The following is a 20,504-nucleotide window of genomic DNA, read 5'->3' on the forward strand; positions in this document are numbered from 1 at the left end:
CAAACTCTGGTTGTCTGCTGCAAGGCTGAGCTTTTTCCACCCCAGGTCCTTCACCCATAGCAGCAAAGAGGACACAGGAGAACTTATAGAAGAAGCAAGGGCTTTTATTAGGGTCTGGCAGACACGGTGGAGGTGATATCCCAGGCCTGGGCCTAGGAGAAGGCAGAGCAAAGGGCCCTTGGAGCAGGAACCCAGCCCTTCCTGTCTCTACCAGCAACCCCTACCCCATCCCAGGTTTCTCCCTCCAGCTTCCCCCTGCCTCTGGAAACGCAGAGCACCAAGAACTAACAAGCAGGACCCTCCAGGGCCACAGCTTGGAGTGGAGTGCAGGATCCAGGCTTCTGTCCCCCAACAGTGGGAGATCTGAGCTCAATGCATCCCTCTCCACCAGGATAAAGTGGGGACGCTCCTTCTCTGTCCCCCAGAGCAGAACAAACTCTTGTTCTTGTGATAGGGGAGAGGGAGTGGGGCGTGGGTGTCTAAGCATGACCTAGGAAGAGACCAGAGGTAAAACCCCAGGAGTTCCCGAGATTCCACCTTTGCACTTGCAGTGTCTCCACTTTTCCTTCCCATTGGCTCTGGTGAGCAGCTCAGAGTCTGGGCAGGGCGACTGATGGGCCAGTGGGGATCTGCTCCAAAGACATCTGTGGGTTTCAGAGTGAGGGTTTCCCCAACACCAGATTCATCGATATATACATAGGGCAGCACCCCGGCAGCAAGGGAGCAGCTGCTAGGGGCTAGTAGGAGTAGCCACCCTTGGGGCCAAAGGGTTGGGCAGGGCCAGCCAGCTCTGGCAGGTAGGCCGGGCTCTCGTCCAAGTGGGACAAAGGGACTGTGTCCTCCTCACTGACTGGCCGGTCAAACTCGGCTTTGAGAGCTGGACGCTGATTGTCTGGGAAGGCCAGAGAGAAGAGGGCCTCAGGCTCGCACACGAACTTGTACACGTAACGTTCGCCAGCCACCTGTGGGAAGAGAGGGACTGGGTTAGCCTAGCTCTCCCTCCAGGTCATTGTAGGGTCCAGGCAGATGGCGTGGGGTCCATTTCTCTCCCATGCAGGTACCTCCCTTCACCATTCTTGTTCGCCTCTAATCTCACTGTCTCCATACTTGTGGCTTCTCAGTTACTGTTTAGCACTTTTTGAGGAGAGGGAAATATCAGGATTGTCCACAATTTCTTGTCCCTTCTGACTGGTTCATTATCCGCTCCTACAGACTCACTGAGAATGCTCTCCTACCCCCATCACCTTCCCACAGCCACTGCTGCCGCCCCCTTCCCTGTCCCTGGACCTTTAGTTCCTGACCTTCTGCATGATGCCTTTCTCATAATAATATCGGAGTGAGCGGCTCAGTTTGTCGTAATTCATGGCTGGCCGGTTCTTCTGGATACCCCAGAGCCTGGCGACCTGGGGGGATAGAAGACAGTTTTGGGATGGCGATGCTAGTTCAGCAGAGGATAAAGGGGGTCAAGTCAGAAAGAGCACTTGGGATTTTTAGTGCAAAAGGCTAAGCTGGTCCTGCAACTAAGCACCAGCCCAGACCCAAGTCTGGCAAGAATTCAGCTTAGGTAAAGCAATAATGGTGAGGGCACATGCCACCTGTTCCTGGGTTCTCTCATCTCCAGCCCCCAAAGCTGTTAGGAGAGGTGGGGACATCTGAGAGGCCCACCTCTTCGGGCTCAATTAGTTTGAACTCCATCCCCCGGCCGGTCCAGGCAATGAAGTGGGCATTTGTTGGGTCATCCAGCAGGGCCACCAGAAACTGCCACAACTGCAAGGCACCCCGGCGCTGGTAGGGCGGTCCCTCTCGGAATGTGCCAACTCCTTCCTGCTTGATGTCTCCTGGGGAACACAGGAAACAGGAGTGGAGAGTTTGTGCCTTCTAGTCCCCCAATCAACCCCCTCTCCCAGGGGTCTGTCCATGCTCTTTCTCATGAAATGTCATGTAATTCCTGGGTGGATACAGTCAGAGGGCATGGAGAAGACCCTGACCCTCTCATGAAGTCACTTCTCTGACCTTCAAATTTCTCAGGGACGACGCAGACATCATCTGGGAACGGTCGCACAGGTTTCTCATAGCCATAGCCTTGAGGAGGAAGTTGGGGATCATCAGAACTGAGGGCTCACTGATGAGATCCTCGAGTCCAGAGGGAGTCCTTGAAACAGACCCTCCCCCAAGGCAGGCAGCAGGACTCCCTCCTCCATCGTGGAGGGCTTGGTTGGGAGGAGGGGGCTGCCTTACCAATGGTCCCGTCACCTGGAGAGGGCCCAGGGAAACCCTCTGTGTGAAGGTACATTGACGCACACCCAGGGACATCTGGGGGTGGAGAAAGAGAAAGGGTGATGTTGTAGGGTAGAGGCGGGGGCAGCAGGCCTACAAACACTGAAGAACTTCCTGCCCGCCTGTTCTGGTTCTGTTCCTAGATGCCTGCCTACCACCAATCCCAGGGGAAGTTCACCCAGAGGGGCTGTGAGGCTGGAACCCCTCAGTGAGGGCTGGCCCAGAGGTCAGGGATGGCAGCAACTGGGGCTGGGCAAAGCTGTTCCAGAAGGCCCAGGATTCCAGGGAGCAGCTGTTTCCTGTGAGTTTAGCGGCAGGAGGGAGGGGTAGAGATGAACCTCCGGGGAAAGGCTACAGTGTCCATGTCTAAGACTCTCTTGGAATGGGCTAACCTCCGGTCAGCAGGTCAGGTTCCCTGCCCAGTTTATATGTGAAGGAGTGTGTGAGGGAGGGTGGTGGGGAGGAATCTGCACGTATCTGTATCTGGGGAAGAGGCAGTGGGCATCGGGCTGTTTTTTCAGGTCAGACAGCACATTCCACTCCATTTGATTCCGTTCCATAGGATTGAAACCTCCCCACTCCACCTGGAGGCGGTGGTGTGAAGCCACCCATTCAAGTTCCAGCCCCTTCCCGCCCTCCCCCTCCACTCCCACCTATGAATGAGACGGTGAAACCCGACACCTCAGGAAGGAGGCGGGAGGGTGGGCTCATTCATGCCTCCATTTTGTGAATGGAATTCCTGACTCCATTCAGAGGAAGCTGAAGGGGGAGGGACAGGAGTTCAAGGGCAAGTAACACGATCTCCTCCGGTCTACATCCTTTGAAGGTCGGCAGCAAGAGCGGCTCCCTCTTTCCTGCATCTCTCTGCCCGGACCTGGCTCAAGCTTATGCCCCGGGTTTGAGGAGAGGCGCACTCTTCTGGTTCTCACTGGGGCAGCCCGGGGGTGGGGTGGGGAGGTGGTCGCTCATGCCCCTGCCCCTGAAAGACTGGGCATCAGGATAAGGGAAATTCGAAAGCTCTGGCCAGCTCTGAGCCTATTCTAATTGCTTATTTTTCACATGCAAGTTTGCAGATAAACTCAAATTTGGGGATGGTAGCAATGTTACCAAGTCAGAGTTCTCTGGGGCCTCCCTCTGCGTTTGGGGCTTTGAATTACAGCTATCTATGACTATGGCTGAGTGCATCTCTCTCCGGTCAACAACAGGCGGAACTAGAATATATAGCAGTCCCTACTTGGGGTGCCCAGCTCTGGCCAGAATTGTGGGTCATCCATCAACCTGGAGGCTAGAACAGGTGGAAAACACCTATTAACCCTGAGTCCCAGTTGCGAACAATGAGCCTGGCTAGTTGAAGTTCATGGTTCTCTTCATTCAAATCCCTTTGTATTTTTAAGCTTCTGTGGGGACAGGGAACAAGGATACATTCTATTGATCTTTGTATCCTTCAACTCCCCACACTCCCGCGCCTGGCGCAGTACTTTGTTCTCAGTAGGTAATTAAAAGCCCAAACACTTGCTAAATAGAAATAGAAATGCCTTAACTTTCCTATTAAGTTACATGCTACCTGAGGGCAAGGACCTACATTGCATTTATCTTTTATCTGAATATAAGTTTACTGATTGAAAAAAAATGACAATTCTTTTGAATCTATGAAAAAAATGGATGAATGGGTTGGAGGTCTGAACTGGTAAACAGATAGGGAGGGAAAAAACTTATGGGAGGACTCTCGGGGGTTGATCCCATGCCACTCCACCAGCAATTCCACCCAAACTCCCTCACCCCCCAGCATCTCTTACCTGAGTCATAGGCGAAGTCTGTCTGCTCCTGTTTGATCACCACCCCCGCCCCTGGGTACCTGTGCCCATTGACCCCACCCTGGCCCACGGCCAGCTGTTCATACAGGGGGTCAAGATATTCCTGCTTGAAGCTCTGCTGGGGGTAGGGTGGGCAGGGCTCCGACAGCTGGTGTTGGTAGGGGGCTGGGAGGGGTTCCCGGCCCCCTCCCTGAGAGGACGTGAAGGAGTGACAAATATCCAAGGGCTGCTGGAAGACAGAGCTGGATGTGGTTGGATGGAGAAGAGGAGAGAATGTTAGGTTAAGCGCTCCTGTGCCTGCCACTCCCAGAGCTTGCAGAGTGGGTTCTAGTGGGTGTTGTGTCAATATCCCTTCCCCCTACCTTCCCCACCCCAGGTCTCTTAAGGGCAGGTGGACAATACTCTGGGATTGAGGAAAAACAGCTGAGACCTGGGTCTACAAGTCTGGGGGTTAGCGGGTGTCTCCTTACCTATGCTCCCCGAGGTACCCATGGCCAGGGTGGGGCTGAGAGGTGCTGGAGGATCTCAGGAAACTCCGTTGTTCTGCCCGGGGAAAGGGCTGCAGGGGCGACTGTCCAGGGGCACCAGGGGACTTGATGGCGATTTGTCTAGGGGGGTCATAGGCACTGGAGTTGAGGGAGGAGACAGGGATGAGGGGGCAGAAAAGTGGGGCAAGCATCTTTGAACCCTTCATCCATCCCCAGGGAAGTGAGGGCACAGGGATTATGGGAGGAGAGGACAGGATTCCAGGAAAGGAATGGCATGGACCAGATTCAGCCCCAAATGAACTTTTTCTCCTTTCATAAATGCTAAAACTGGGTGTAATCTTGAGAACACCTCAACCAGCCCAGAGCCGCAGGGTTGGGCGGGAGAGTGGTTTCTCCAGGGGAAACAGACTCTGCCCTGGCCTTCACATACATCCCGTGAACCCCCTGCTGTGTTTTCCATCCTGACTACTCAGAGGAAATCCTGAGCTGTACTGTTCCCTTACAGGAGCTCGGAAATCCTTTCTGTTGTCTAATTTGCATCTCAACCATGGCCTCTGCTCCTAGGTGCCTCACTCCCTCCTCCAGACTACCCTTCAGCAGAGCTCACCTGGAATAAAGGCACTGCTCGCCATGGTGGTAGGGGAGTGGCGGCTTCCTGCTGCAGGACAGGGCCGGGTCTGTGCGGGGACTCTGGGGCTCCTTCTTGATCCTGGTGGTGGGGCTGTGGAAAGCTACTGTGGGGGTGGGAGGAGGCAGAGCAGGGCCACAGAGTGTCACAGAGGACGCAGTAAGAGCTTCCAGCACCTTCTGCTCTCTGAGAACCAGCTGGGGTCACCGGTATAGCCTCATCCCCTCTCTGGATCTCAGTTTTCAGAGAGTTGTAGTCAGACACTTTTAAGAACAGTTTGGCTATTTACATTATGTCTAGTTTTATACATCAGGCTAATGTCCAATATTAACCAAAGGAACGGTCTAAAGTTGAACATTTAATGCAACACCAACACCCCAAAAACACTTTTGGAGGAGTGAGCACCTCCAACCTAGGGCCTGTGGTTTTCCTGAGTGCCCTGGAAAATTCCAAGGAAGAGAAATGTTTTCTTATTTGGGGCTATAAAGAATCTTTCTTTTTCTGGTTAACGTTGGATATTAGCCCGCTTGCAAAGTCAGCTGACTAACATTATACACATGCTCCTAATTATCTGTGAAGAACATTGGCCTTTCCTGTGGCTCCTGCTGGGGCTGAAAACTCCAGCCACTAGGCTGAGCAGCAAAGAGTTGGTTCCAAGTTGGTGAGTGTGAGATTCTGTCTTACTGTAGTCAAGTCAATGGCCTGCAATCCACCATTCCGATACCTGCTGTTTTCGATTATTTGTGTCCTGTGTCATTTCATTGGTGAAGACAGTTGAGAGTAAGTAAAGTATCTGACATTAAAGCAGGGTATCTCAACAGCAGCACTACTGACGTTTGGGCCAGATAATTTTTTGTTGTAGGGAGGCTGTTCTGAGCTTTGCCGGGCGTTTGGCAGCGTCCCTGGCCTCTACCCACTAGACAGCACCCACCTTCAACCAAAAATGTCTCCAGACATTGCCACATGTCTCCTGGGGGGCAAAATAGCCCCCAAGTTGCATAAAAGTACCAGAATGGTAGAATTGGACCCTGCTGAACTTGTCCATACCCCTCATTTCAGAAATGAGGCAATGGAGGATCAGAGACAAATGTCTGTTCCAAGGTCACACAGCTAGCATGGAGCAAGCCCAGATTTGAACGGAGGTTTTCAGCTCCCAGTTACTGTCTTGGTCTTTGAGTCCAAACCCAAGAATGGGGAGCCCTGCCCTTTACCCTTTTCTTTAGGAGAGAACAAGTTGATCTTTTGTGATTCCCTATCCCTATGACTCATTTCCTGCCCTCCCTCACTCCCCATTCCCTCTACCCAGGGCCCTCTACTCACAGTTTTCTGAATGGAAATCAGGAACAAACTGCTCATCACTATCTGGTACCTGAGCTGCAGAGAGAGGTCAGAGGTGAGTCTGGGGTGGGGGCCCTGGATGGCAACCCCTGGGAGACACCATTATAGTAGCCCTGCAGACTAGCACCCGCCAGAAAGAGAGAACAGTCTTCCTAGGACTGAAGGCAACTCCACCCCGGGTCCTAGTGCCCGCCATTTCTGGGCTCCATTAAGACCCTGGAGGGAAGGCTGCAAGTTCTTGGAACCTGTCTGAACAGATTCCAGAGTCTTTTCCTAGATGCTTTGTCTTTATTCCCTCCATTTTTTTCTGACGTGAAGATAGCCCTGCCCCTCAGAGTTTACAAAGGTCTCTCAAAGCTTACAGCAGAGTCATGTCTGAGATGGGGCAGGCATTAAAAGGAATGAGATCCTGTGGACTTAGAATCATGTGGGGAGATTCTGAATCTTGGGCTGAGCCCAGGAATCTGCATTTCATACAACCTCGGGGTGAAATCTAGACATCTAGAGCCTGGGAAAGGAGATGGAATGGTGGAAAGAGGGTGGTTCAGAAGAGAATGACAAAGGGAGAGGAGGAGGCTGGGGACACTGGCAGGTCAGTGTCCTTTGATGTGCAGCTTGGAGAGGAGGGCTTCCCAAGCACAGAGGTCTGAGGTGCACTCCCACGGTGCCGTCTGGGTGACGCTGGGTTTGGGGATTAGGCAGCAAAACTAAAATAGAACAGCAATTCATCCATGGCTTCCAGCCTGGATATCCGGGCTTTGATTTCTAGTTTTTGTCATGGCCTCAAACACTCCTTCAGGTAGGTATGCAGCTGAGTACTTCCCCTGACCCCAGAGACTGCCCACTTTTGCCCCTCTCTCAAGAATAGCGATCACAGCCGGAAGGGGGAGGGTAGATACCAAGGAGATTGGTCTCTTGTTCCCTGGAGACAGCTCTCAGATGGGACAATGGGGTAGCTGATGGGTAAAATGACTCGAGTTGGGAACGGCTGGCTGGTAAGGGCCAGGGATTTGAGGAGACCGCTGCAGAACACCCCACTCATCCTGGCCTGTACAAGTACACACCCCACTCTCTACTGCTTCTCTCCTGAGCAAGGGTTCCATCATTTCTTCCTTGGATTTCAGCCATAGCCTCTGGTCAGAACTCCCTACTTCTCCTCTCACTTCCTATAGTTAGTTGTTCTCCACAGAACGGTCAGTGATCTTTTTACAATAGAAGTCCGATCCCTTCTCTCCCTTGCTTACAGCATGAACCCCAAACTCTTCCACTCGGCCTCCAAGGCCCCGCATGGTCTGGCCTTGCTTACCTCTCTGATCTGCCTCCCCTTGCCTTTTACCCTCTAGTGGTCTGGTCTCCTTTTGAGTCCTCAAAGCCGATCAGCTTGATCTCTCTTCCCCAGATCTTTGCCTGCCTGTTTTTCTCTGGCCACTTCCATCTTCGCTAACTTGGTCACCTCCTCAGAGGCCTTCTCTAACCACGCAAACCCGAGCGGTCCCTCCCAGCCCTCTCTCTCGCATCCCTGTTTTATTATTTTTTTCTTCAGCACTTAGGGCTACCTGAACTTATTAATTTACGTTTACGTGTTTATTGTCCATCTCCTCTACCAGAAAATTAAGCTTGCTGAAGGCAGGGGCTTTATCAGTCTTGTTCATCTAATGCCCCAGCATCCCAGAACGGGGTCTGGCTCAGAATATCTGGCTCAGAATACACAATGCGTTATTTGTTGGCTCCATGAATACACATACAATGACCCGTCCTCAGGCTTGTGGGAACCAGCACGGTGGGCTGGGGAGCAAGAACTAAAGAGATCTTAACCAGCCAGCCTGTCCCTCAACCTGAGGGCTTCCCCTCCCTCTCCACAACCAGGTAAATTAGAGGCAGGTGCTCTGGGGGGAACCCATCTCACAAGGAATACTTTAGGCCATGGTAGGAAGATACTCCATCAACTTGCTTTAAGTATCAGAGATAACAAGTGTTCTAAAATACACATTTATAGATAGTTGACTTCTTGACAGAGAGACTGGTTGGAGGGGGTTAAGAATCAAAAGCCACCAGCAGCTAAAGAAGAGCTTACGAAACGTCAGCAGAAAACAAGTCTAGAATGATCAAATAAATCAGTCGGACATGAAATCTCTTGGCCAAAACAAACAAAAACACACAGGCAGCACACTTTTTTTTTTTCAGGAGCGCCACCAGCGCACAAAGGCAACCATTCCTAAACTGGCCTGAGTCAAGAATTTGGGGGCACTGTTAAAAACATGGATTCCCAGGCCTCCCCCCACCCCAGTCTCATTGCATAGGCCACCAGTGGGGCCCAGGCATTTTTATTTTTAGCAAGCGCCCCTGGAGGCCCTTAACAATAGGCAGGTTTGGGAAACACTGGATAAAGGGCAGGTCGCAAAACCTGCTCACTGCCCAGGGAAGCAAGGCCCAAGCTCATCCCTGCTGGCCAGGGGGCGGAGGAACATTTCTCTCCCTGTTACTGAGGCAAGGAGGGTCCCCAGAGCGGGGGTGGGGGAGTGAGGCTATGTGCAGATCATGGGGGAGGGTGACGCACCTGGGCCCCCTCTGGGGCTTCATTAACTGCAGCTTTCCACTGAGGTAATGGGCTGAGGGCATCTCCTACTGGCATCACTGGCGTCACATGATGTTAAAGAGCCCTAGGGGTCATCTTGCCGTTGCCTGGGCTTCAGGTTTAACCAGACACCCACCCCCCAGCAGTCCCAGAGGAGGCCACCCCCAGCACACAGACCACACCCCAGAAGAGGTGGTGCCACTTTTTCCTGAGCCAGGAGAAATCAGAAGAGGCAAAAATGGGCTGTGGTATGAACCCCAATCCCTGGTTGGTTCTTCCCCAGAACGCTGGCTTCTCCGAAAGGGGCAGGACAGAGCCTCAGTTACTCAGAGAATGTTAACAAAGATAGAAATAGGAACAGTAACACTGCCTCACGTTCCTGGAGAGCAGGCACATTTCTGATGACCATGTTTGGTCTTGAGTGTACACCACTCTCTTTATTTGTTGACTTGGCTGAGGTTTGGCTGCCAAGCCTGAGTGCCAGTGTCTTCCCCCAACTCCATCCTGGCACTAAGGTTGAGTTTATCTGCCTGGGGACATTGCAGGTGACTAAAGAGGGATGAGAAGTGCCAAGCCAGCATAATGCCCAAAGAGAATTGTAGGGAACGTCCCTCCAACAGGAGGAAGTGCTTGGGGGGGGGGGCCTCCCAAGCTGGGCTCCAGGAGAATGGGGAGGTTAAACCAGCGAGGCAGCTAAGCCCACCCCTACTGACGCATACCCCAGATTAGCTACCCACCTATACCATATAGGCCCTATATCCTTCTCCCCTTCCTAGGGTCCAATCGCAGGGTGAAGGGGCCTCTGAAGGGGTCCCAGTAGAGAGATGGGGAGACATTCTCCTGAGCTTCTGCATCATTGTGTCACCACTGGCCTCAGCTCTCACCCTTACCCTGACCCCACTCTGGCAGCCTCTGTACTGGAAGGAACCGGTTCTCTATCTGTGGAGGGGACAGAAAGATGTAGAAGGAGGCATTGTAGCTAAGAAAGACTGGGGGAGGGGATTAACCCCGTCTCTCCCCACAGACAAGCTGAGGCACCAATGTGCATACACACAATTCACACTCACCCTGATTCCTTTTACTTCACGGCAGCACATGAGAGAAACATCCTCCAAACACACCCTTCACACATGGGGTCTCCTTCTGGACTTACAAAGATGATGGGGGAAACCAAAGGGAAAGGGGACTAGAGACCTTAGAGGATTGGGGAGCAATGGTTCTTATGAAAAGGGGAACACAGACCCATTCCTTTGAGAATCTCATAAAAGCAATGGATCATTCTTCTATTCCTAGAAAATCCATATTCCTTTGTGTATGGTACACCTTCAAAATTTCCCACAATGTCAGAGGGCTCAAGGACCCCTGCAACCTATCTGCAGAGCTTTTGAGACTCCACAGACTCCAGCCTCACACAAAGGACATACATGGCCCAGAGTCAATGTTCCTTACTACAAATAGACCAAAGCCATTGTCCCTGAGGGTTCCGACAAGCCAGGAATGGAACCCTAGACCAGAAGCAGCACCTTTTACCACAACCGGGCACAGTTTGGGTTTAGCCTACCTAAGCCTGGGTTTCCCTACAGCAGCCTGATCCTTTCTCCAGTAACTCAACAGATCCTAGGCACCCCCAAACCAGACACGCCCTCTTAGCCTCACTTCATCCCCCCTCATCTTCATCTGTCTAGAAAAACCCCAACCCCTAAGATATCGGAGCTGTCTCTACAGAGCCCCACTCACACTGACCCCCAATGATACCCAGACACCAGACTGTGAACCCACAGCCACATCAGCCGGATCTAATCTGGGCATCCCCCAAATTCTTCAGTCCCACCCACACTACAAGGACCTGCTTCTCTCCAGACTGGGGATTTAGGAAGAAATCAAGCTGGAAGAGGGCAGTTGGTCTCTGGTCCCCATCCCTACTGACGCATACCCCACCACTGGCAAGTTTCCAAAGGAGCTAGCCCCTCCCTGCCACCCCAAAGCTCCCCCTGGGCTGCAGGGGTCACTGACCTGGTGGGAAGAGGCAGGAGAGGAGGCTGGGGTGGTGCTGGGATGGTGCAGGGGGACAGGGCCCCGGCAGCTGCATCTGTCTCCGCAGAGAGAGTGAGAAGGAGCGAGCGGCCTCAGCATCCCCCCCTCAGGCCTGGCCGTCCATTGCCAGCTGGGAACCTGAGCTGCTCCCTCAGAAGGAAGGAGAGGGAACCAAGGAGATCCCAGCGCCCCCCCCCCACACACTCCGCCTTTCGATCCCCACCCCCCACCTCCCCACCCACTGGATTTAAATGTACAGAGACTCCCAGGGCAGCAGCATGAAACATACACACACATACACACTCGCTGTCACACTGACACACAGATAGACACCAGTACAATCTCTAGACCCCCCACCGCCAAGGGGTGGGGCTTCCAAGGTTGAGAGGAAATGAGGCTGTTTTCCTCCCCTTCCCATTCCCAACCCAGGCACAAATGGACCAGCTGCAGCCAAAATGCCAACCTCTGAGCGCACCCCTAGATCACAGCCCTGGGAGCTGCCCACTGTGGGGAGCCCAGGGACTCTCAGCTGACAGACAAGGAGCCTGGTGAGCCAGACAGAAATCAGGCGTTGGGAAAGGAAGTCTTTGAGAGACCACGGAAACTGACACCTCTGCGTTCTTCAGCTCCAGCCCAGCTCCGGAACCTCAGGAGGATGGGCAAACTGGGCATAGCTCTGCCTGTAACTCAGGGCTAGGCACTCAGGGTTTGCAGAATTGGAAAGATGTGCACAATACCCCCAGAACTCCGAAGACCCCTTCAGCACTCATGCAGCTGGTCAGCCATGAAATCCACAAAATGTCTGGAGTGCTTGTTCTATGCTAAATAGTCATTCTGTCTGTCTATCTATCTATCTATCTATCTATCTATCTATCTATCTATCTATCTATCTATCTATCTATCTCACAGTGGTCAAGAGAGATCTAGTCTCACTCCAAGGACTAGTTAGGGGTCTTTCTCTTCTACCCCAGTCTTTTATAGAGGGTTTCAGACGAGCTGGATTGGAGCTTAAAAAAATCACCAAGGATACAGAGGTGAGAACTGTGGAGATCCTAAGGAAGAGAAAAGCCTCCCTAAAGGTGTTGCTAGTGTTGTGGTTTCTTGGTTTTCAGAGTGTTAAAATAAAGGGACCCTAAGATGGGGGTGTTAACCCTTCCCTCTCAGAGGCTGTCTAAACACCATTTGTCTCCTACCTATAGCCCCACCAGCGACACCCTCAGGCTCCACCAAAACACACCAGTGAATCCAACCAGGAGACCCCCAGAATACACTTCTCCACCGACCCAAGGCCCAGCTACTGACCCCACCCCAGCCAGCTCGCAGCTACAGCTAACCTCAAGGCAAACAAGAGGGGAAATTTGCCTGGGGTGCAGGATTTCAGGAGGAAAGGAGGAGGGATCAGTTCCATCAGAATTACAATCAAGGCTATTGGGGGGGAGGCGGGCTAAACCCTCTTTGCCACAGTGCTGCGAAAAGAATTAATTAAACGTTTGTTGTTCTTTTGGCTCAGACAGTAACTTGTTTGGCACTGGGAGTTGGGAAGAGAAACCAAGGGGGTAAAAATCAATGTTTTGGCAACTCTTGAAGACAGGTAACAAATTAATTGCTCTTTCTCCTCATCCTCCTGTTCCTCACCCCCCCACCCCCTACCCCATACACCCCGACATACACCTCGGCCTGGTGGCTGCTGCCAAACAAACTTTGCAAATGAAAATTTCAACCAGGAAAACGGGCCTGGGGCCAAGTTCCATTCAAATAAGCAAATACCCCGCACAATGGTCTGATTCATCCCCAGGCCTAGTTACACAAGCCTGGCTCAGGGCAGAGAAAATAAATATCAATATAAGTGTCCACACTGGGCGCTGGGGAGAGGAGAGAGGCCGGGGACTTGGGGAGGGGCCTTTGGAGAGCTGCTTCAGGCCTGGGAGAGAGGAAGTGGGCTAAGTTGGAATGCTGGGGTAGAGAGCACCCCCACCTCAATAGAAAAGGTCACAAAACTACTCACCTTCAGCGAGCCAGGTCTCCTGGAAGTGACTTAGATCCTGGAAGAGATCTGAGGGGTGAATAATGGAATTGGAGAAGGTGAGGTGGACGTGATGGTGAGAGAGAGCCCCAGCGAGCCCGGTGACACCCCCCGCCCTTGGGGTTAGGGGCCCAGAATGATCAGAGTCCCTGGGAAGGCGAGTCTTATTGGGAAAAGGGAGGGGGTTCCCGGATCGGCCCTTGGCGTGTGTGTGTGTGTGTGTGTGTGTGTGTGTGTGTGTGTGTGTGTCGCGGTTTGTCTCTCTGGCTCTTTACCTTCGGAGTCGGGGGGCGGCAGGGAGCCGGGGTCCATGAGCTTCCCCTGCGGGACCATCAGCGCTTCGCGCAAGCTCCCATTTCCGGGCGATTTCTGCGGGGAATGGGAAGAATGCCCGGAGTTACCCTGAGGCCCGCTGGTCTGGAGGGGTGGGACTCAGGTTCCGGGGTGACTCGGGCCGGGCAACCCTGGACCCCAACGGGCCGCGGAGAAGGGGCTGTGGGGCGGGTAGGAACCCGGTGCAGGGAGGGGGCGGGCGTGGAGACCGGCGCGGCGCTCACGCTGCAGAAGGTGTAGGGCACTTGCTGGTCCAAGTATCCGCCTTTCATCCTCCGTTCCATCCGGCCGCTCCCTTCGGCCGCACGGCCCGGGCCCCGCGCGGGGGCAGAGACCTGGGAGGGGGGGGGGGCTGCGTTCGTACACTGTCCTGCGAAGGCAGGGGGTGGGGGTGGGTAAGGGCAGCGGGGAGGGGACTGTCCCCAGGCTCTGGGTCCGACGGCAAAACTTCTCCGACTCACTCAGGCGATGGGGGGGTTTCCGCTTGCTGAGCGCCGCCACCACTCCCCTCCCGCCAAAGGAGGTCCCACCTGCTCCCGGGAGCCTGACTCGCCGTTTCGGCTGCCTTCTGCAGCCCTGCTCTGCCCAGGCTCGGTTACATAAGACGTGTGTGTGTGTGTGTGTGTGTGTGTGTGTGTGTGTGTGCGCTCGCGCGCTGAGGAACGGGCGAGGCGCGCACCATTCGGGTGCTCACAACTCCCGCGCCCCCTCCAACCCTGAATCCCAGCACCTCCCACCCCCGGCCCTGGAATCTGCGCTGGTGGCAGTGAGAAAGTGTGGAGTGTGTTGGAGGTGAGGCGAGGAATCACCAACACTCTCCCTCCCTTCCCTTCCCGCAGCCTCACCTGAGGCCGGGGCTTCAGTGCTGGAGCCGCGGGGGGTCCCGAGCATGCTCCGGGGCCGCAGCGAGGGCCGCGGGGCTAGGCCGGAGCGAGGCGGCCCCGGCCCCAGGTCCCCCGCGCACCAGCTTGTTTTCCGGGCGCCGCGGACAGTTGTGAGCCCGGGGGAGCCGCTGATTGGTGCATTTCCTCCTCGGCCTCGGCCCTTTCTCCCCCCCCACCCGGTTCCCTTTGTTTCATTGACTTTTGTGAATGAAACCCCAGGGCCGGGCACGCCCGCCAATCCGGAGACTCGCTTGGCCAAGCCGGGGGGGCGGAGTTTCCCAGCCGCGAGGGCCAATCAGAACGCAGGGGCTGGCTCCCGACTTCATTCACGGCTTGGGCTCCCATTCATAAAAAAATAAACTCTTCGCGGCCCGAGTTCATTCAGAAAGAGCTGAGAGAAAAGGAGGGAGGCCAAGGACCTGATAGCTTCTCCGCGGTGCTCGGCGGTGGCCCTGGGTCTGAGGCTCGGTGAGCTCCGCCGGCTGGCGTCTGCACGCGTCTCTGTGTATCTGTATGTAATGGGAGTGTGAACACGTCTGTGTGTGCGCCCTGGGGGAAGGCGAGTGGACTTGTGCCCAGAGGAACACTAATAACTAACATTTATGAAGCACTCTTCTTCCACATGCTTATTTCATTCCCATAACCTGGCGAAGTAGCTCTATTGTTTCCATTTTACATAGATTGAAAACGAACACTCAGTTAGCTGCTGGGGTTTACAGCTCCCAATCCCCCACATTCTTCTAACAGCCCTTTGAGGCCACAGTTAAATAAATTAAAGCTATGTGACAACAACTAATACATGGTAGGCACTCAATAAATGAAAGCTGGCACAGAATCCAGGCTTTTCCTCAAGGGTCTGCTCTGCAGAGCAGTTCTGTGACCCACTTTCTACTGATTGCAGCAGAAACCAGAGCCCCCAGCTTGGACCTCTGAAAGGACAATTCCTCTCAGCCATGTTTTCTCTTATCCAGAGAACAAACATAGGGTATTAAGGAGGCCCCAGAGATCTGATGATCTGAGAGCAGGACTAGTTTCAGTTCTAGCCAAAAAAGCTGGCCATAGTCTCTGTCACTACATTTATTCACTTCATTCAATAAACATTTATTGTGCCAGACACAGTGCTGGGTGCCAAGCAGGAAGCAGTGACCAAGACAAGCACTTGATGGGAGTTGGGCTGGTTAGGCTGCAGCCATAGGGACACACAGGACACAGAATTCCCCAGGCCTTTTTTCTGAGACAATTCTGAGTCTACAGTCTATGCACTTCTACGAAGAGAGCCTGATTTTGCTCCCTGCCTGTTTGTGATAAAACACAAGAGAATGGCCAAACCCCAGGGCAATAGGAGCTATCTTCAAATCAATGTAATCTACCACTCCACTTTATGGGTGAGGCAGTGAAGCTTCAGAGAAGGAAATGATACATGTGCGCTTTCAGTTGGTCGATATTAGAGCTGAGACTAGAATACCAAACCTCTAGCACCTGTTTAGACCTCATTCCACAAGATCATCTTGGGCAAATGAGAATAACTTCCTCTCTTCTCTGCTGAAATATTCTTTAAGGCTCATGACTACTTCCCGTCTCCTCCAGGAAGCCTTCCAGATAGCCTGAATCTGTTCCTTAAGGTCCCACAACATTCTTGCCTATATCTCTGGTGTGGATGTCTTTTAGGCCTCATACCGGTAGTATAGTAATTCCTATGTATATAGAGATCTCCAGGGCCCCAGGAAGTCTCTTATGCCTTTGTAATTCTTCCCCCAGCCTGCTTCACACTTATGAGGGTCCCATGAATACTTATTCGGTGAATAGTTACAATAAAGACAAAACTAATGGAGCTTCGCAGCAACCCTGCCCAAGAGAGGAGAGACAAGCCCAAGCAAATCCCAGATTCAGGCTGGATGGAACCAGTTTGGTTAGGGAGGAGCTTGTGTGTCCAGGCCCAGGCAAGCAGGGGAGGAGGACAGAGGGTTCTTCTGGAATGCAGTTGTGGTACAGTCTCAATGACGATGAAGGAAATTCGGGCAGGTCCCTGAGAGGGCACTCCAGGTGGGGGCTCTCTAGGGGTGCCCCTAATTCTGAGTTTTTACTTTTTTGTGGAGAGCTCCTGGCTCTCTGGAGAGTAACTGCTCTTCCCCATTTCCCATCCAGGGACCCTCTCCTCTGTTTCCTGTTCAGCATGCAGGCTGAGTGAGAGAAGGCACCCGTGCTGCCACCACTGCTGTCACCTGGCCTCCTGTTCAATAACACCCAGGCTCAGAGTAGTAAGATCTCCAGAGGGAGCATTTGAGCCTCTTCCAGGGCTCGAGATAGTTGGTGGAGAAGAAGGAATAAAGCGGCTGGAGATTTCCACACTAACCAACATTTACTTGCTATGCGCTGCTGCAAGGACTGGACCTGTATTAACTCATGCAGCCTTCACAGCAGTCCTGTAAGGTGTCCCCATTTTACAAATGAGGAAACTGAGGCCTTGAAAACACACATCTACTCCAAGAGTTCACTCAACAGACTGAGTACACCCCAAACGGACGAGGCACAAAGACTACACCTTGAGGGAACACATAACGAGCTGGATGGAGGACAAACCTGAGCCAGAGAGTACACATGGACACCCCCAGATTAAGGACGCTTCTGGACGCACAGCTTCAGGGAGGATGCGCACACAACTCCCTGACATCCCCCAACACACTTTTGGTGGGGGTTGCAATAAGTAAATGCTTCCTTCCCTCTAGCATATTGGAGCTGGACTCTGAACAGTTTTCCAGGAGTCTAAGTTATAAAATGTAAATGTGGGTTTTAGATCTGCAGATGCTTGTACCAAGGCACCCCAAGGCTGGAAGGATGAATTTCTGGGATGAAAAGGGAGAGGAAGCCATTGAGACACCTGGATCAGACTAAGAGGTCCAGCAGCCATCAGCGAAGCAGGCTTACCTCGGGCCTTCAGATAGACTTTCCAATATAGTGGCAGGGGGCTGTAAACCTGACTACGAAGGAAGAACAGAAATGTCTTCAAAGGCCTGGCTTGCTTAATGTCTGGAAGAACTGAGAGTCCAAGAGGCTTAAAGGAGGGAACTTAGAGGGTAACGCAGGGCGACAGCTTGGTAAGGCCAGATAGATAAGATAAATGGGGTTAAGTGATGTCCTACATCCCTTTAGTGTCTCCCAGACTGGAGTGGTTACCTGGGGGAATGAACCAGAAAGCAAAGTCAAGCGGTAAGGGTGGAGGACATGGGGTCTTCCCAGGGGCTGGTGAGTCAGGACCACCAAGAAAAAAAAGTCCCACTCTTGGATTTCCTTTTGTCCTTGTCTCACAGCCCCACTTTCACATTTCTTCCTGTAAACTGTCGGGGTCCTGAGCCCAGAGACAATGGATGTGCAATCCCCTGAAACTAACAGCCTACATCGGTCTGTGCGTCCCTGTGTGTATTTGCTGGGAAGAGGGTCCATCAGGGGTCATCACAGAGCAGGTCTATGAAGCCCTCCTCCCCAGGTTAAGAACCACTCTCCTATGACTTTTATCACAGACGGCTTTACAAGATCATAGGTCTTGTAAATATATATTACCTTAAAAATGATTGGAAAGGCTCCACTTTTGGAGAGTGTGCTTGGGAGGAGGTAGAATGACTTCCCTTGTTCTTCTCCACCTTCCACTTAGCCTGAGACCTCTCATGAGACCCACAGAAAAGGTGGCCCTTCCTTCAGGCAGCTGGCCGGGAGCATGTTGGGTTAAACAAAGAAAGGTACACAGAAAGCTGGTGACTTGCTCAACTCCCGAGGGCACCCTCGTGGAGGAGAACTGTCTCAGGAGAAAAGACAGAAAGATGAGGCCTTGGGTGGAGACCGGGCCTCTTTCCCTTATGTTGTAGGGGTGGGATGTCCTTGGCAGAATCAGGAGGAGACAATAACCTCAGCCTGACTCCCGTGGGATCTCCTACTGCAGACGGAGCCACTGCAGTCAGGAATCGGAGGTGGCAGGTTCTGGTTCTGGGAAAGACTCTCCTCTGGGGTGACAGCTGTGAAATTCTCAGCAGTAAAGCGATAGACCCAATGACACCAATGTGTGGGCAACCCAATCAATCCCTGATTTTAGGATTCTTCCTGAGGGGTCATCTTTTGGGGAGCTGTATAGGAACTTGTCAGAAATCCAGTGAAGAGCATGGAAATATTTTTAAACAAGGCTGAATAAACGTGTCCTCCTTTCATCTGGAATATTGTCCCAGGAGGGAAGGTTGAGCCTAATGCTGGGAAAAGAGTCTGGGAGGCCAAAGAGAGACCAAGGGTACTCCAAGGAAAATAATTTTTATTTTTCGAGGGTGCTGGTGAGTTCACCTTTTCATATTTGCCGCCTGCAGCAGCTCAGGACTCCCCCAAAATGTAAAACCTTCCTTGTTCTGTTTTGTCTCTTCCCCTATTGGTTCAGATTTCAACCCTCTGCATTTAGATGAAGTGCCCCAGCTCAAGGACAGGCCCTCTCTGAAAGCTGCAGGATATAAGATTTTATTTTTCCTTTTGAAGTTTTCCCCTTTCTGTCAAAGAGAGACAAATGGACAAATGTCAGCAGCCTAAAGGATTGGAATGGAATCCGTGCCAGTTGGGCAGAGTCCAGGATGTTCCCTTTTTTAATTAAGTGCGGACTTGAATTATGAAGGCCACAGCTCCCCCTGGGCGGGGCTCTGCCACGGGAAGGTGATTTCTCTCCTGAAAGATTAAATGCCGCTTATTCCACTTAGTCTCTCCTCAGTTCTCTGAGAGTGTCTATATTTGCTTTTGCCATCACGAATAATGGGCAATCGAGTGGATGCCCCAGCTCACTAGGGCAGCAGCAGGGAACCCCATAGCTGGCAGAGGCCTGAGCACTTGACTCATCCTGGACTCTCTTGGGGGGAATGGTGGAAGTGGGGATTCCTGGTTTTATTCCTAAAAAATTTCCCCCCAAACAGAAACTTTTAACCCCCTCTGTCCCTGTCTGTCACGGGCACCCCACCCCACCCCTGACTACGCCTGAGGCTCTAGGGCTTCCCTGTGACTGGGGGAGCTGCTGCTATAGATTTATTTCTCCTGTTGATTCTCACCTATCCTGCTGGGCACCCCAGCCCAGATTATCTGGTAATTTACAGCCAAAATTATTAATTTACAATCTGGGGCCATGGAACCCTGAGCCGAGGAAATGACTCTCCTCCTGGGTGAAGGCAATGGTTTCTTCCCACTCCGTGAGGACCAAACGCCTGGGTGGAGAAGAGCATGGCATACAGGAAGGATCTTGTGGGGACACATGCTGAGAGGACACAATACCTAACCAGATGGAGGCTACTTCTGGATCTCAACTGCAGTTTCCAAAATATGGTGTCTGCACGTACACTTTACACGTTACTGTTTTCTTAAGCCTTTTCAGATAATGTTATCTTACTCTATTTTCCCAGCATTCCTCCAAGTAGGTCCTTTTAGTTCCATTTTATAGTTGAGCACTCTAGAATTTGGAGAGCAATTTGCCTTACGTCACCCGGGTGGGGAAGTGGGAGAGGGGACTAAACTCCTACCTCCTGATTCTCATTCCAGGGCTCCACCTAGCTCCAGGGGAATCCACCTCTGAGAGCCAAGTAGGGACAAAGCAAGTGTTCTTATCAGCCTGATCCCCAGTCCTCTGATATCCTGACCCACCTGACCCTCCCCTCCCTGACATTTCCTTTTTAATGTTCTTTTTTCTCCCTATAAGTCCCAATTTCCTGTTAAGAAATACCTGTTAGGGTCTTGTTAATTGTGTGTCTTCTTAGGGGGTGGTTCAGCATTTTCTTAAATTGCACATCAGACATGAATGTCTCCCACAAAAGGAGAACTGATTGGGGGGGAGCATGTTGTTCCCTAGAAATTGAGAATGTAAAGTATATTTAATTAAAATGATAAATCTGATTTTCAGTTTTGTTTTTACTACTGCTAAAACTAATCTATTTTATGCACGTTTGCAGAAGGCTGCAGCCATCAAATCAGAGAATATTAGAGCTGTGAGGCACCTGGAGATCTTTCTGGGCCAAACCCTTCATTTTATAGACAAACTGAGTCTCAAAAAAAATTTAAATTAAAAAAAAAAAAGAAAAGAAAAGGAACTAAGTCTCAGATTA

The 20,504-nt window shown here is 52.2% G+C and overlaps 1 protein-coding gene and 1 long non-coding RNA gene across 8 annotated transcripts; one reads left to right on the forward strand and one right to left on the reverse strand.

The window, feature by feature from the left end:
* Positions 1–83: 83 nt before the first annotated feature.
* On the reverse strand, positions 84–14,558 carry ETV4 (ETS variant transcription factor 4). Of its 7 annotated transcripts, none has more exons than XM_088788946.1 (13): positions 14,356–14,558; positions 13,760–13,845; positions 13,453–13,546; positions 13,160–13,207; positions 6,528–6,581; positions 5,187–5,313; positions 4,562–4,717; positions 4,074–4,333; positions 2,239–2,313; positions 2,014–2,082; positions 1,666–1,838; positions 1,302–1,403; positions 84–962 (listed from the first exon to the last, which is right to left on the reverse strand). In XM_088788946.1, exons 1-13 carry the CDS (start codon positions 14,399–14,401, stop codon positions 738–740), a joined length of 1,515 nt encoding a protein of 504 aa, XP_088645072.1. In that variant the 5' UTR covers positions 14,402–14,558; the 3' UTR covers positions 84–737. The 7 variants fall into 7 exon arrangements, with proteins under 7 accessions (XP_088645072.1, XP_074176775.1, XP_074176777.1 ...); XM_074320674.2 differs by having other exon boundaries at positions 13,735–13,845; positions 14,356–14,549; XM_074320676.2 differs by having other exon boundaries at positions 4,562–4,699; positions 13,735–13,845; positions 14,356–14,548.
* Positions 12,997–20,295, forward strand: LOC109458518 (uncharacterized). Its single transcript, XR_012492353.2, has 2 exons — positions 12,997–13,236; positions 16,540–20,295. It is a non-coding gene; the product is annotated as an uncharacterized LOC109458518 (long non-coding RNA).
* Positions 20,296–20,504: the final 209 nt, after the last annotated feature.

This window comes from Rhinolophus sinicus, chromosome 12 (assembly GCF_057876585.1).
Source record: "Rhinolophus sinicus isolate RSI-liver-muscle chromosome 12, RSI-T2T, whole genome shotgun sequence".
Classification (NCBI taxonomy): Eukaryota; Metazoa; Chordata; class Mammalia; order Chiroptera; family Rhinolophidae; genus Rhinolophus; species Rhinolophus sinicus.